Source organism: Chroicocephalus ridibundus, chromosome 2 (assembly GCF_963924245.1).
Source record: "Chroicocephalus ridibundus chromosome 2, bChrRid1.1, whole genome shotgun sequence".
NCBI classification, from domain to species: Eukaryota; Metazoa; Chordata; class Aves; order Charadriiformes; family Laridae; genus Chroicocephalus; species Chroicocephalus ridibundus.
This window is the reverse complement of record NC_086285.1, coordinates 40717961-40735739: the sequence shown is the minus strand read 5'-3', so window position 1 is coordinate 40735739 and position 17779 is coordinate 40717961. Positions and strand designations below refer to the sequence as shown.

At 37.1% G+C, this 17779-nt stretch overlaps 1 protein-coding gene across 1 annotated transcript in view; it reads right to left on the bottom strand.

Annotated features, from left to right (window-relative positions):
- Window positions 1-17779, bottom strand: part of KCNH8 (potassium voltage-gated channel subfamily H member 8) — a 191313-nt gene that overhangs the window by 26330 nt on the left and 147204 nt on the right. Inside the window, exons 9-11 of the mRNA XM_063325153.1 lie at window positions 16254-16453; window positions 13991-14240; window positions 9267-9481 (exon numbers count right to left, since the gene is read on the bottom strand). Coding sequence (XP_063181223.1) covers window positions 9267-9481; window positions 13991-14240; window positions 16254-16453 — 665 coding nt within the window. The remainder of the gene's footprint in view (window positions 1-9266; window positions 9482-13990; window positions 14241-16253; window positions 16454-17779) is intronic.

Genomic DNA, 17779 nt, shown 5'->3' with positions numbered 1-17779 from the left:
TTAGGTAGGAACTGAATTTTCAGCAGAAATCTAGTTACACAGGTAGCTTCTGTAGCTCTGGTTTTATTGAGTGAAGGAATAGATGATTTAAAAGAAAAATATGCTGATATATTTATTTTTATATCACTAAAAGCTTAGACTGTATTTGTACATCAGTGATTTTGGTTTTCATTTTTATATGCTTTCATATCTTTGAACAGAGGGGTGGGTCTAGATGATCTTCAGAACTCTCTTCCAACCTCAGCTGTTCTGCTATTCTATGATATTTTTTAAAATTGCACTAAAAGTGCTACTGGCTCAATAAAATTGTGAATGTGTTCTTGTATCCATGTGGAATGCCTACCTGCTACTCAGATTGCACTGACTGTAGACAGCTTTCTCAAAGACTAAATCGTATTTAATTTCACACATTTCAGCATGTATCCTGAGGTTATAATGACTCTACAAGTGATATAAAACTTTACCATATAAGCCACTCTGACATGTTCATTACATCTCAAGGTAGCCTGTGCCTTCAGAATCAATGTTCTTATAGACGAAATTGTGGTAAGTATTGTAATTTCCTTCATAAATTACTCTTACTTTATACAGAATAATAAAAGGATAGGTTACTGTAAGAATGCTTCTAAATTTAAGGCCGCTATCAGGTCGTTGCTCTATCAATGCAAAATAAAAGTATTTATGGAAAAAAAAAATGTCCACTCTCTAAATTCATAATATTTTAAGGTTAAGATACATTAGGACTAATTTTATTCTCCATTTTTTCCAATGTAGAGACAAAGATATAATATTAATAGTGTAAAAGCTACATTATCTTGTTTCCTAAGGCACAGTGAAGCATATTGGAAAAAGTTATCATCTAGCATCTCTGTGTAATTAAAATAGAAATATGGTTACATTCCAAGGCAATACTCTCTGCAAGCCAGGAGCTTTTCCTGCCTAAAATTCTGTTTGACACAGTGTTTTATACCCTCCTCACAGCACTGTCTAAAAACATCAATAAGCTGCTTTGCTAGCCTGGATTTTTTTTCAACATGTAACCCGCTGGTTAAATTTTATAATCTGATGCAGAATGCAATAATCCCAGGAAGTGAAATGAATGAGAACGGAGAGCATTGAAAATTATTCAAAAGCTAAAATTAGAAGTAAAATTTTGGCAATTATTTAACCATTTTAATTCTAGTTACAGTGAAAATTGTTTGTATAAGGTCCAATTGTGAAGATCTTAATTACATATATGCATTGAATAGCCTTGTTGTAAATAGTGTATAACTAATGATCATGATTCCTGTCTCTTAACCCATGCACAAAAGAGTGACCACAGAGATAAGAACTTTGGGATCACGGAATCATGGAATTTTTCAGAGTTGGAAGGGACCTCTAGAGATCATCTGGTCCAACTATGGACCAGATATGTATGTAATATGGACCACATATATATGTAATATATTCCTGGAGAAAAATAAATGGGTTATCCTCCTCTCCTCCCCTTTGGCCTCTTCCACATCTTGTGGGATTCATCCTTAAAGCCAATCATCTATTTGTTTTAGCTGTAAAATGAAGAAGACTTGTAAAAACACAATAATAAAGGAAAAAAATTGTTAATGGAAAACGTGACATAATTGCATCAATAAGTTGTGGTGAGATGAATCTTCTAACTGGAAAATGACCACAGATCAGAAGAATAAACTGTTAGGGAGACAAAACCAGACAGCATTGGTGGCTGTGTGTTGTTATTTTCAAAAATATTGGAATGACTGAAGGCTACAGAAATGACACAGGAGCATGCCAGCAAAAAAAAATTTCTTCAGGTAAAGAAGGAAAAGAAAATGAAAAGGCCATCAAGACTGCAAGAGGCAGGCATACCAGCCTGTCCTTTTTGAATTACGTGTTTCCTTATTGCATTATTTCTCAGCAGTGTACCATATCGAAGGATATATTAGAAACATGATAGTGAGATGATTATCTTGAGGGCTACTGGGTGAACTGATGGCTCAGAGGCACTGCACATCATGCTCACCAATGATTGCAAGTAAACAAGCTTTATGAGTTAGCAGACAACAAAAAAAGGAGCGAAACCTGGCTCACAATATAGCTCCAGGTCAGCCCCGCTCCCATGCCGCGTGAAGCAGGTAATTGCCAGGTTGAGGGAGTGGAGGAAGGACTGACTGTAACGCTGCAGAGGGAGGAGGGTATTGCAGGAGAATCAATTGTCTGAACCTAGCATCCACCTTCAATAGCCAAAGAACCATCAAAACACGCTTAGCGTCATGCATATAGGTAGGAGACCTGTGAAATATCTTGCAGGGAGCTAGACAAAGCCCAGTCCCAAACTGCTTCTCATTCATTTAAAATTACAAACGAAGTGTAAAACTGGTGAAGGAACTGCTCTGGTGTTTTGTCAATGGTTATGCCCTTTTACAGCGGCACAATCCTGTTATTTGTTCACAGAAATACAGAAGTTGAGCTGTGTAAGTGAAGTAGTATGAGTGCTGCCTTGCTCGGCAATAGGGTAATTTATTTTGGGAAGATGGAGAGAGAGAGAAAGCGCGAGAGGGAAGAAAGAAAAAAAAATATTCCATGTGGTGCCAGAAGCATGAACAAAAAGTCTGAGTAGCTTGTAAAATGTGAAAGAGCACTGAGCAGTATTTCACAGCAGCACTGGTTGCAGAGTAGGCCACACAGAGATGCAGGTAAGAGACTTACTCCAGTGAACACATCAAGGAGCCGTGCCACTACATTAATTATATGTTCACAGTTTTTAAATTATTTTAGGTTTTGCAAGTATGAGGAGTACCTTTGCTCCTATACTATAAGCTCTGAGAAGGCGAATAGTTTGCAGATTCCATCTCATATCAAAAAAGGCATAAAGAAGAAATGGAATTATGGTGGCTGACAGGCAGAAAGCAGTGGATGCCCAGCCATCAGCCGCTCAGGATCTCTAATAGAACAGCAGGAATTTGTTCCGTGTGCCTGCCAAGCACACATGGGCTAAAGAGAAAGATAACAACCAGGAATCTAAGTTGGTTTTTTTTTTGGTTTTGGAATAATCATGCAGACAAAGTATTAGACATCTGTCGCTTTAGGTGATTTATTCACTTTTCTATTCCACCTGTTGTAACCATGCTTCTATAGAAACACAAAAATTGCCATTGACTGGTCCCTTGTTTTGGAGAATTTATACCGACTGTGCTACAGACAATAAACACCAGTGAGTTACACCTGCAGTAATAGTACATGATCTTCTGCCAGATAAGCTATTGACAAAGGTGGGTGTTTAACTGCATGTAAGTTTGTTTAAAAATGACAAGTTTTCCCCAAAGTTATCCAACCCCACTCTAAATGACTAAAAGTAGGGGTTTTTAACTTTTCTAAACTAAGCCACTTCTTTCTACACAGCTGCTGGGTAACAGGGCAAAACCGTCGTCTTTATTTAGAAGGTGGTTGGTATTATTGTCTATGAAAATTATTTATTATGAAAATATTTTGCAACCTGTGATTGTTCTGCAGTGTACAGGATGAGCTATGATCTAAGTTGGGGTGAAGGAAGTGTAGCAGTGTAGTAAGAGTTGGGTTGGAAATTGATTTTTTCAATGCATAGGTTTTATTATAAACACATAGGTAATAGCCAAGAAATAGGACTTTTTTGGCAAGTTAAACACCTCAATAAGTAATTAGGTGACTGAAGTTTCTATCAGGTTTTCTTACCTTACAATATTTGCCAAAATTAAGAGAAACTATTTCCAAAAAAACATACTTATTTTTTCCTTAATATCAACAGAACTGCAAATAGGATAACTTCCATTTGTTTCTTTAAAGCAAAATACTGTTTATTATGCAGACAATAGACACATTAAAATCAGAAATGTCATGCTGCTTCTGTTGCTGATTCATAATAGATGATCAAATATGTAACAGATAGAATCCCTTCTGAGTTATTACTATATTGGAAAGCAGCATTCATAAATTCAACAGACCTATATTAAAATATCTAGAAAAAAGCATGACTAAAGGCGCAAGAATGAATGTATGTCAAAAACGCAATCTACTAGCTGAAAAAACAGACAGTGGCTAGCCAGACTTTCAGCTGAATTTTGTGCTTGCATTCATAATATTTTTTGCTATCCTTTTTTCTGCCTACAGGAGCAATGCCAATAGTTGTCCTAAAGAAACATAAAGGTCTAGAAATAAACCAATTAAAAAGAAATAAGGTGGGCTTACATATGTGCTCTTAAAATACTTGTTTAATGTTTAGCTGGAATGACCCAGAAGAGTCAGCATATTTTAGATTAGAATTAGTAGACATTTTTCTTCCCAGTCTGTGCTCTCAGTTGTATGCTGCAGAGCTTAGAGCTGTTTTCACCTTCAACAACAATTGGTTTGGCCAATTGTCAGTTTTCCCAGTAGAAAATGAGGAGCAACCCTTGTAATTTGTTTGGTATTGCTAATAGCAACCTGAGCTTTATTATATTAAAAAAAAAATCACAACTCAATAATTAAAATTTAATAAATTCTAAACACCAGCCTCTCCAAAGGACAAGAATTAGGCCCTGTTTTGTCAGGCAATGCCTTTCTGGGGGAAAAAATAAAAGTCAATGTTTTTATTGCTTCTTGGTTGCCTTTTAAAATGTATTTGTCTATTTATTTATTTTATTATCAAGGAGCCTGGCTAAACTGCAGTAAGACTCAATGTTCCCAACTGGAGGAGTAATCTACCACTTTTCTCATGCAATCTTTGTCGTTATGTTTCATTTACACGGCAGATGTGCTGAAGGAAGCAGTCCTTCTCTGCGCTTCAGAGACTGAGTATTTTCATTTTAAAGAGAGTTTCTTCTCCTCCTTTGGGGGGAGGAGGAAGGGAAGCTCTTGTAAGAGGCAGAACATCACTTTTAAGGCTACAAAAGGAAAAGTAGATTCTTATTAATTATGAGGCCTGTCTACAAAGACAGATTTTTTGAATCTTCAGGAATATCATCTCTTCTTTTTGAAAATGACACTTATTGATAGTGTTCTAGTGAGTCAAAGATTGTGCGTGCATGAGTTTTTTCTTCCTTTGGGACTTCATTACAGCTTGAGGGATGGCATAGGTGTCAAGGAGGCCTCTTGTTCTTTGTGTCAGTCCGGCTGTAACCAGCCTTCAGGTTTTTTTGATGAATAATGATGTCTACACTGTAGACACTTCTGCATAGACACATGAAATAATCAGAAACAAGAAACTGTTACCAAGCCACAAAGGTATTGTGCAAATATTTACCTATTCTGAGTTTCTCACAGGATTATTCAGTTATGAACGTCTGTGACTGCTCTCTAAATATATAAAATAGCACGTTTTACAGGGCTGGTGGATAGCAAAATAATTTCCAGTTTCTTTCATATAATTGTATTATATGTTGTAAGAACTTTCTTGTGAGTCCTTATCTTTATCCAATTAGATATCTGACTCTCTTACTGCCTGCTATATAAGCAATCTCTAATTGATAATGCAAAATTATACGGGTAGGGGGACGGGGGTGTCAAAATCTGTGACACTTAGCAAACTAATTTCATGACTATGACATCATAGTCCCAGACCTAGAAAAATTGGTTGAAACACCTGAACGGCTGAATTGTTTTAATGTCACAACTCCAGCTACCAAGCAGATTAGCTTTTCCTAACTGTCCTGAAATCATTTAGCACATTTACAAAAACAGTTACGAGTTTCTCGAGCAAAATTCAGCAAAGCAAGCAAAGGACAGAAAACATATATAATCAACATAAAGACTTTTTTCTAATTCACGCTTTGCTGTGATGGGAATATATAAAAAGATGGCATAATAGCACTGCCAGTGTGATTGCACACACATTAATGGTTATAATCATAAATCACTTAATGATAGCTGGGTTTAGAGCTATCATGAGGAACCTCTGAAACTTTATCTCCCTGTTTTTGTGTCTTTCCATTTCTCTCTCTCTTACTCATTAGAAGCTGAAATAGTTACACAATTGCCAGCTCCTCTACTTAAAACCTCCTGAGCATTTCTCCCAAGATTGCTTAAACAACACTTTAAATCTTTGTATAACCAGACAGCTGTGGTTTCTACTTGTTGCTGGGAAATCTGGTTACAGCTCCTCTTTGTTTTACTGCACAGTAACATGGCTATGGCAGTCCAGGAGACTTTTCCACCACTCCACCTCACTTGGAATTTACTGCAGATGGAGCACATCATTATATACCCTCTTAGACCTGTAAATGAGCCAAGAAAACAAATCAGAAAAGTTTTCCTAGAGATTTCTGGGTGGGTAAGGCAGTTACGTGAACTAGTGCTAAGTGTCCGACTTTGATACTCCAGGATCAGGAAACTTCCAGTCCTTTTTGATCCACTTACTTTTAATTCAATGCAAACCTCGTATTCAATTTTGTGCGCAATGAACAGTTCAAACAGCACAAGGAAGAGGAAAATGGATCACCAAGACTGCATCTTTCTGCAGTCTCACCTTTTTAATGCTGGCTTAAGGTGTTAGGAAATCTACAACCTAAGGCAGTTTTGGTTGGCTGTGGCTGAAAATGCAATTATGTTATAGGTCAGGACTGAAAGGCACTTGGCAAGTCATAGTGGGGAAATTCATGCTATTTCACTCTCCAGTTCACCTGACCCTAAATGCTGTAACTGGCCCATTTTCAGAAACATTAAAGTCATATCCAGTTGCAAATTTGCAGTCATTTAAAACATCCAAGGAAAAAGAGACTAAGAAACTAACATCCAAATGAATCAATCTACTCTTTAAGTATGGAAAAACTCTCCAAATCCAAAATTTCCATAAAGCTGCAGAAGTCATAGATGCATGCAAAAATAAAATCTCTCTGTCCTAGGGAGAGAGACATCAAGATACAGTGCTGCAGCTGCCAAGCTCTCCCACAGCACCATTCCCAAGAAATAATGCTATATTTAAAAAAAAAAAAAGTCGTATTTTCATACCCACATATTGTACTTCTGAAAACTTTCTTCTCACTATTTTTTTGAGAGTAAACCATCAAAGAACCCTCAGATTATTTCTGTGTGCAAGTTATATTCATGAAGACCTGGTATTCTCTCAGTGAAGCAGAGCAAGTGAGTGACCAGGCACACTTGTTACTGCCATAGGTACCTCTCCTCATTTGGTGAGCCTTCTTTTTGTGGTGGTACGACTTTTGGCCAGCTTACTCCTGCTCTTTATCCTTATTGATAAGCAAAATGGTTGGATGAGCAATGAGATGCACATGACCAAGGTTAGTTGTGCTGGAGGAGAAATACTAGTGGAGGGCATGGTTAACCTGAGGATGTAGGAGAAAGTGACACTATGGCAGGCTGTCTTGGATTCTCTACATTTGCCTGTGACACTGGATCCTACTCAGTGATCTTTTTTTTTCCCCCTTTAATTTTAAGGTAACGGATTCTACCATGAAAATACAGCATACGTTCACAAATTCTGCAAGCATTTTCCTTTTTAAAGCCAAAAAGGTCCTTTGATATGTCCTGCACTGCTTTAAATCCCACCTTCCACAGTAAGTGTGAGCAGGTTCTTTTCCTGTCTGTGCACTCACCTTCGCGGCTGGTGTAGGCTTGCTCTCAGCAGGGAGTCTGTACATCACCCAGCCGACTCTAGTGGGGAGAAGTTGTCCTCGATTTTGTAAAAGCTGGATGTGTATGCAACTGGTATGGTGATCCCCAGATTTGTCAGCATACAGAAACCATGAAGCAATACTTTATGGGGGTTCATCAAGGTCCATGACAAAATCGGAGAGGAAAATGCAATCAGCTCCAAACCCTATCTTTACATGGAGATGTTCTCCATGTAGGAGGAGATTAAGCATTCCTCCCCAAGGAAAATGTGTTATTACAAATTAATCTTCAGGCACTCGGAACAGATGTGTGCTCTCTCCGCTGCTGTCTTCAGTTTGGGGACATTTCAAGAGACAAACAAATGAGATGCCCTGATTATTTTCCTCTCTACAAGTTTGCGTTTATATGTTTACACCTTTCTACTGCAATTGTTTAAAGAGCATTGCTGTGGAAACACTTGTGCCAAAGTACACCTAGTAAGAAGCTTACATAGAAAAAATCAACCTATATATCACATTCATTGAGGGTTTGAGCTAAAAAAGGATTCTGGACCACTGTTCTTGTATGCATTAGAGCAGTTCTGTCAGTCAAGAGGTTCCTCAGGCCAGCAACCTTCTGCACAGAAAAGTGTGTGTGTAGGCATGAGCAGGGAAGACCGTGCTGGAGTGGCATGCATGCAGGGCATGCATTGACACCTTTCTTCACAAACCATCCACGCAACAGGCCACGCTTCGTAACAGTGAGTGCCTGCCTACACTACATGGAGGATAACAGCCACACAGGGTGTGGAGTTTTCAAGCTCTGCAGCTCTTTGTGGTGTCTGCCTGAACAGAAAACCTTTTTTGCACTTTATGCTTCCTTGGCGTTACATTCATCCCCTGGCTTGATAGTATCCTTGTCCCAAGTTATGTGCTTTCAATGTTATTTCTCTCTGTGTGTAACAAGAAGCAAAATACAAAGACAAACACCTGAACTGTTAAATACCAAACTGGAAGTTTGGCTATCGCTATGTTCGTTCATTCACATGGTTAGGTCAGAAAAGGAGAGCTGTCATAAAATTCTTTCACTATTAAAACCTGAATATAAATATTTGCTACATAATATCAGTGAATGTACTTTGGTAAATCTATACAGAAGTGTTTCAGCAGTGCTTTATCTGGAATTTCTTGTTATTTCACATTAAATTGCTCATTTAAATAAAAAACCACTTTTTAGTTGCAGCGTGATGAGAAACAACTGTTTCTCATTTTGAATGTATGTGACAACATTCCTAACTAAGAAGTGATAATCAATGATCTATGAAATGAATGTTCATTAGGTTGGCACATGAGCTTCTAGAAAAGGTATAGTTAAATACCTTTATTTGGATGCATGCTTTACATAAATATGAATTATTTTTAAACACAAGTAAAAAATGACAAAATATTAAAGAAAAATGTTCTCTCATAGATGATGTTTTCTATGGGAAAATTAGAAGCAGAGAACGCGTTCGCTGTTTATGATCTGATCAATTGATAAAGGATTCATGTAGGTAATGACTGAATTATCAAACAGATGGAATGAGTAGTCCTTTTAATGCAATCTGTGTATTATTCCTTTACTGGGAAAAAGTTATGAGAACTGGCTAAAGTACGAGAAACATCTTAAAGGTAACAATAGTTGCAGAGACCTTTAAAGATACTTACATCACTTTCATGGCCTTCTCTAAGATTGTATGTGAGATCATGCTGTATGTCTTCAACAAACTTGTGAGCATACTCTGGGTAAAGGTCGAGCACTTCAAAGAGACCTTTGAGGATAATGCATTGGAGGTCACAGTACGTTAGAGCTTTAACATCTGCATTTGTTTTAATAACTTGATCCCTAATGGATAGGTTTGCTCCAATTAAATCTCCTTTACCTGAAAGAAAATACAAAATTAAAAAGCATGAATTCTTTACTTCTTTTTTGAATCACAAATCTGTTTAATATAATTTCTAAATCTTAAATTCCATTGCTACTACTGCATTGTTTAAATAATAACATTCTAAAGGATCTTTGCCTAAAAGCTGTCTTTTTTTTTTTGCAGGTGCAATCTTATATGCAATTAATTGGAGGTATAAAGACTGATTTCCAGACTTGTAACTACCAGATTTAAGGGATCAGTCAAGTAAATATGTATAAAGTTAGGATTTATACTGGTAATTAATAGCAGGTTCAATTTTGTATTTCAAAAAGTGTACATTAGGTTTGTAGCTTGGTGGTTTGTGGTTTTTTTTGTTCGAACAGGCAGGTGTTAAGATACCATTTTAACAATGACATGATTAAGTGTAGATCGTCAGTTCAAATGACCCTTTTACTTAGAATTTGGATCACAAAACATTCACAATCTATGATAGCTATGGCTGCATAGCTACACTTCATGATGTAGCTATCTTATTTGTTTGGGCTATTAATAGATGTGTAGCTCAATGGCACTTCTGTCAAGAAAAAAGAATTAATTCTTAAGCCATTATATTGTCATTTATGGGCAAGACTGCCTTAGAATATTGGATGTATTAAAAAACACAACTGACCCTATAATGAAGAGCACAAAAATTTTATAATGAAAAGCTTCCATAAATATCTGATCTGAGGTATAAAGTCCAAAGAGCAACCATCGAACTTCACTGTCTTCCTCAAATGTTAATTGTCTTTGTTAAATACTTGTGATGGAGTGCATTCTTGGCAAGTTTATAGGCAATACCAAATTGGGGGAAGTGGGTGATATGCTGAAGGGCAAAGCTACTATTCAGGGGAACCTCAATGAATGAGAAAAGGGCTGACAGGATCCTCATGAAGTTCAACAAAAACAAATACCAAGTTCTACACCTGGGATGGAAAACCTCCTGGCAGCAATATGGGCTGGGGACTGACCAGCTGGAAAGCAGCTCTCCAGGAATGGAGATGGGGGTCCTTATGGACAAGAAGTTGAACATGAGCCAACAATGTGCCCTTGCAGCAAAGAAGGCCAAGAATATCCTGGGCAGCATTAGCAAGTCCCAGGAAGTCACTCTTCCTCCTCACTTGTCAGACCATATCTGGAGTACCATGGCCAGTTTTGGGGTTCCCAGTACAAGACAGAATATTGACATACTACAGTGAGTGCAGAAGAGGCCACCAAGATGATCAGGGGCTGGAGACCATAATGTACAAGGAGAGGCTGAAAAAACTTTGTATTGTTCTGCCTTAAGAAGAAAAGGCCTTATTGCTGTCTTCAACAGCCTAATGGAAAAGTGTTAGAGAAGACAGAGCTGAGCTCCTCTGTCAGGATGCTAAGTGCAACAAGATGTACTGGGCACAAGTTGTAACAAAAGAAATTATGATTAGAAACCAGGACACGGAAGTCTCCATCAGGCTGGTCAAACGGTGGGACAGGCTGCCCAGAAAGGCTGTGGAATCGCCAACCTTGGAGATGTTCAAACCTTGCCTGGACACGGCCCTGAGCAAGCTGAGCTAACTTGGCCTTTCTCTAAGCAGGTTTAGGATGGGTGGCTTCAGGAGGTCCCTTCCAATCTTACATTATTCTGTGATTAAAAAAGAAGACTGTAAATTCTAAAAATCCACCCAGCATGTGATTCCAACTGCATATTACACAGGAAACGGTGCAGTTAAAGAGTAAGTTTACTCTTGACTTTAAGTAAGGCAACCGTTCCTGAAGCTGCTTAAATAAGATAATTTTATACTTGAAAATACTACTGATAATTTTTTCTCTTTATAGAGAGCTTGTAAAACTTTCTCAAAAGTACCATAGACCCAGCATAGGGAGGGATTTTCTTTTATACTAGGAATATACATACATTAATGCTACTTTGGGGTCTCTTAAAAATATCAATTAGTATAAATGATAACTAGCACTAGCTTAGGTCAGTCTGGGAAAGGTAAATCTGATAGACGATACATTTTGTCATTGCTCATCACATGATGTAATGCCTACATAAACAAATATACTGTAAAGCTAAACAATAATTCATTTTTATTTTTTACTGTAAATATCGACAATTCTTTAGATTTCTTTGATTATATTAAGCAGAGGGCTGGCAATGTTAATCTATTTCTGGCTGTGTAAATATGGACAAGGGAAAAATTATTTCAAATATACCAAGGCTGATTTTTAAACACCTTAATTAGAAACTTTTTAGGCATACAAACTGTATTAGTATCAATAATGCATAAATAATTTGGAAAAAATGTTAGTGTTGTATTTGATTGTAGTTAGTGTTTGATGACATAACGTCAGCCTGAAAGACACTACAATTGATCTGGGAATGCTAATGTATGTTTCTTTTCAAATGAGAATCATGTAGCAAAGGCTGTAGGTAGTAAGCTGAAGTTTCAAGTAGAATCAATGCAGTAGTGAAATGATTGTACCTTGAATATCAACAGTTGTTACATGAACAGAATCATGTAAGGTATTTTTATTAGTTCTTTCTTTCTTTTTCACTGGAGAACAAATTTATTTATAAATGTGTATGCAGACACATCTGCTTGATAATATATCTGGGACATAGAGTCACAGTTATAAACTTCTTCTCTTTATCTTTTAAATCACTTATTGCTAATATTTTTTAACAAGATGTGTGCCCAAACAGTACATAACTGCTATAGAAAAAAAAAAGGTCCTATAAAAGATATCCTGGCCATCATTATTAGATATCAAGTATTAGTCTCAAGAGGAACCAAACAGCTGTATTTAATCAGAGCATTTCATTGTATTGTTGCTGTATTGCTTGTTAGTGAGAATGGTTCAGTAAACAAAACCTAATCCACTACAATCAGAATCAGAATTATAAAATAGTGGTCTGGGAACTGTAAGTAACCCAGCATTGTCAGGGAAAAAACTGTGCTCTTGGATTTACATCCCATCAGTAACACAGTTTCTCATAGGGACCTACAGGTTTGATGCATTCACCTTCTGCTGGTGTCAATTAGGCTTTAAATGATGAAGCTCCCATTCACTGTAACAAAACATTATTTCATTGTATTGTGTTTATGTTTTTGCATTACGATTTCATTAACTTCTCTCAGAAATCCACTAATCTCTTTCTTATTGTTTTCATTGTCACCATTACACAATGATGCTTTCGTTAACATTTTCAGAAGTGCCTGAAAATGGAATCATTAATGAAATCATAGTTCCAACGGGGACAGCTCTTGACCTTTTGCTATATATAAACTTATGTTTTTTCTAAGCCTTATTTTATAGCTTTGATCTATGCGATCCAATAGAGGCATTCGAAAACTTCCTAATTACAAATGAGTGATAGAGTGATGTGGACTGTCAATCTAATGGAATTAAAGAGTTATGAAAAAAATAGGACGTGTATCACATTTATATTCTAAAAAAAGACCAATAAAATGCATGCTAGTAAAATAAAGGAAATTCAATTACAGAAGACCAGAAGCTTGCATTATCAACAGTCTAGTGTAATCCCACAAAACAGGAAGGAAAGCAAAAAAGGAAATGTTCTTTTTAACTCTGCTTTATAAGAATATTAAAAGTTATTAGAAAGAAAAATACATTTAAATCCACAATAAAATAGTTCTTTACATTAGAGTAAAATTATATATTTTACTTTATCAAACATTAACTCAGACAAGTCTAATCTTCCTTTAGCTGATGATAAAGGGAATCTCTTTAGTAGGCATTAGATTGAGGCCAATCATTGAAATTTACAGATAGAGATGCTTAACCCTAGATAAGTCAAAGCAGTCATCTAGCAAAGAACAACTAAACAAAATTTATTAGAACAGGACTTCTGGCCTTTCTCTGTTCTAATATACTCAGATGACTGTTGGCAGCATCAATTAGCTTGAAGAAGTAACTATTTGGGGAGCAGAGCCAACAATGTTTGTTTTTCACCACATGGCTGTCCTGCAAGGGGTGTTCATATGCATGCATCAAAGAATGAGAGTAGGCTCACATTGCTTTCTTTCATTTGGGAGCATTAGTAGGAGCACTGCCTGGACACTAATTTTCATGAAAGATTTAAGAACTAATAACCAATGTCCTTTGAGGTGTCAATACTCAATTTTCAATTGATAAAATCTATAAAATAAATCAAATTTAGTTGAAAGCAGCAATTTGTATCAAAAGCTAGCAAGTACCTCCTTACATGCAAAGGAGAGAGAATAAGTAAAAGAAAATCAGGATACAAGTGAAATACTGCACAGCTAACACTCTAGCAACCGAATGCTCCTTAGGGCAAAAAATGAGGAAGTGTAAGCTAAAAAAAATTAGGGGTGTTCATAGAGTATGAATGGCAGATTAAAATCTAATTAATTCTTTCTCATCAGGCTACTAGGACACGCTAAGCCATCGGTTAATAGTGAAGGTCCTCCTACATTGGAGGACCATTCTTTCTGTTTGAAGCTATGATTACGAGCATACCGAGAATCGCCAGCACCGTGCTGTCCTTCAGGACTTCCATGGAACCTGAGCACACAAAGTAGATCGCTTGCAGGGCATCTCCCTGCCGGAGGAGGTATTCCCCAGGAGCACAGAAGGAGGTTTTGATATGCAGAGACAGAGACCTGAGGCAACCGCGACTGGCACACTCGAAAAGGGAGAGCTGCAAAATCTCCTTGTTCAAGTGCATGGTGATGTCTGAACGCAGCTCATCTGGGAAGTCTTTCAAAAGCTGTGCAAAAAAGAAAAAAGGGGGCAAAAAAAAAAAGGAAAAGCGTGAAATAATTTGTTTCCTCTTTTGCAAAAGTCATCTGATTTAGTAGTGCTGCGCATGTTGTACTGATTGAAAGATTTCCCTTTGATTTTTCTTATCCCCTTGATAAGACATGTGTGATATGTCTTAATAAATCTTTACACTCATAAAGACTGATAAATTCCAGGAAAAACATGAATAAAAATGTGCCTTTAAACAAAAACAAGGAACAAAAGTCAACACCACTGCATTGGAATTCCCACTAATGCCCAATTTAACCTCATTCAAGTTTTTCTCAGCTGTTAGAACACAGTAGGCTCTTACAGTATATACCATTCTATACAGTGGCATATACACTGAAAAAAGAGCAAAAATTAATTTAGTTTAGATTTCCTTTAAAATGCTTGTATAAAATTCATCAATAGGCTATATTGCTTCTTCTATGGTAAAACCCCTGGAAGAAGAATAACTCCAAAAAATGTCTATATGGCAAACCTCTACAGGGTTTTTTTCTGCGTTTTTTTGGTTTTTTTCCTTCTTTTCTTTTAAATGATGCAATTGGACACTGAAGGAGACAAGGTGCATGTTCAGTGGAAGAACCTATGGAAACCAAAAGACCATAAGGTCTTCCTGTTTTTCCTTGGCCGTAATTTTAGGCAAATTCCTGTTATAGCCTGGCCAGCACTTAATGATATCTATGTATGTTTTACAGAAGATCTGTTGCAGGATGGCAAAACTGAGAGAAAAAGCTTTCTGCTCAGAGACAATCTTCTGAGAATGACATAAACCTGCTCAAATCATCAAAAATTTCAGCTGGAGTTTTTAAAAAAATATTTAAGCGTTTTCAAGTATCCACCCCATTGATGCAAAGTATATTGCCTGCCTGTGGGCAACGCTTGGACCATGCAAGCTGCAGGCCCACAAGCATAGTTTTCTCTGTAGTTTGAAGGGATCTGGCATCTGAGCAATGCAATCAGACAACACTTGACCAAGTGGGCTTAGACAGGGCAGTTTGTGGATGGGTGGCAAATCATGAAATACTGATGGTCTCTTCAAAGGCTGCCGCTGTAGTACAGCAGTCACTCACCTTCAGTGCGACTAAAAATACAGAAAATACAGAAGTTGAAGGTGATCCTTAACCAAATCTAGGAAAGCTCCAACATCTAAGTGTTTTTTGTACGTTTGTAAATCTTACTAGGCTCCTTCTGTTGCTAGGATGCTGTTGAAAAATCCCATTATTTGTCCTGTGCACACCACAAAAAGAATTTATCAGGAAAAGAATACTCGCAAACCCAAATCTTTCTGCTTATTTCCACATTATCTTTAGAGGCCACTGAGTTTTATAATGACATGTATAATGAAAGCTCTGAAGGGAATGGTTCATTCAAATAACACTCCAGCAGAGAGAAGTCATTATTTTTCCTGGAGTATAGTAATACATAACCTGGGTAAGTCATTTAAAACAAGCAAGCAAAGACACGACCAGAAATACATCTTTTGATTTTACTCTCATGGTACATTCTGCAACGTTCAAAAATATAGGGAAATGAATAACATAAAAACTCAGGCCACACCACTTGTCTACAGTATTGCAAAGAACAAAAGAAAATGAAGGAGGGAGGAGAGGGCAGTAAAGAAGTCCCTCCTTTAAAAAACACCCCAAAAACTCAGTAGATTTTTTGTTTGATGAAAGGCAAAACTGCTCCCTGGGGTATTTCTGCTGAGACCATCCAAAAGGTTTGTGATGAATGCCTCTTCAGCATTATGGAGGACTTTGAATTTTTAATATACACTGTGACGTTCTAAACCAGATTTTTCAATAGGTTATCCTCTTCCTGGGATAACCTAACTTTTTTTTTAGGCATGTTCTTTTCTATATGTTACTTCACACAAAACACAGCATCACAAATGGAAAATTACATACACACACCCACACCAACTGTAAGTCAATAGTCAAAACCATTAAACATACGATCTCCCTCGTTTTGTTACCTCATTGGAATCAATTCCATTATTGACAGACCACGTGGTTTGGAAATATTCAAGCATCCTTTGCTTTAGCTGCTGTGGCAGGTGATGGACCCGTATAAAGTCCTTCAGATCCTTGGTTCTTGTGTGATAAAGGGACCATCTGGAGTACATCCTTTGAATTATGGCAGTCACATTGCCAAACACCAAGGCATGCATCAGAGCTAGGGAGGACAGCAATCGTGCAATATGGAGTCACTTGTTCATCGTTAAAAAGTAACACAGAAAATCAACAGGATCTTCACAGCAAACCAGTTTCCTGCTTGATAGATATAGTAAAGCTTTTGCATATAAGACTTCATAAGTAATAAACAGTAGTATTCATATGATTATCCATTTCCATTTTTTGTGTCACTAGCAGTCACAGCCATGTGATAGGCTAGAACCACATCTGATGCTATCTAGTCAGGGTAACAAGCAAAAGAATACCCAAGCCTAATTAATTTATAGTCTAAGAAAAAAAGGAAAACAGATGAACACATGTAGGCAGGCATGCTCAGGAAATCATGAGAAACTATCAATCAGTATGAAAACTACACTCAAATGGTCAGTTAGCAACTACATAGAATGTAATAGTTTTCAGAGAACTCATATAAATAAAACCAATTACTAATGAGGACCATGTGTAGTGGAATGAGATTGCAAACGACATTTAGAGATCTATCGTATTCTAGGGAATAAGATGTTAAAAAAAAAGACAGAAAAAAACCCACATTGTAAAGCAGAAACTCAGGTTAAAAAAAAAAAGATATATTCAAACTGTCAATCTGATTTCTTATGTTGGTTGAGAAGGTCAAATATGGTGTGAAATTGCTCATCAGAAAGTTCTGACATCCTGGAGTTTGTCTGCAATTAGAGACTGGCTTGGGAATAAAAAGACCAGAAGCAAAATTGAAGAAATGCTTACAGATAGAGGTTGCCTGGGTCTGTCTGTGCAGAAACGTGCTTGCTGATTATCAGTGGGAAAAATCACTGCTAGATTGTCTGTCATGTGGTATTGATCTGAGGCATGTAAAATACAAATTTACAAATTGTTTATTGAAAAAACTGTTAAAGAACTTGATTATTACTCTTAAGGGACATCTGTCTTTCTAGTGCTTGAAAGAAAGGAGACAGACTCCTCAGAGTGACAAAGGAATTGGTTTATAAACAAGACAAATAAGAAGTTGACCTTCTAAGGCAATTTACGGGAGCCCAGGGTTAGTGAGGCGAGACAAGGGGGAACAGGAGGAGGAAAGGATGCATTTTGGTCATTAATAATGCTTTTACTTGGTAGAAACAGGCAGAAAATTCTTTAGTTTGGAGTGCTTAAAATTTTTACAGGCTGAGTAAAACACAAAGGAGCATAGGAACCTATGTTTTCATTGTGAAAGGAGTGCAGAAAAACAGAGAATGCACCACAGTGTGATGTGGTTTCACAATACAGCATGCATTCTTGCAGAGGTGATCCAATGATATGACGAGGTCAATACAAGTCTGCTAGTAAAAGA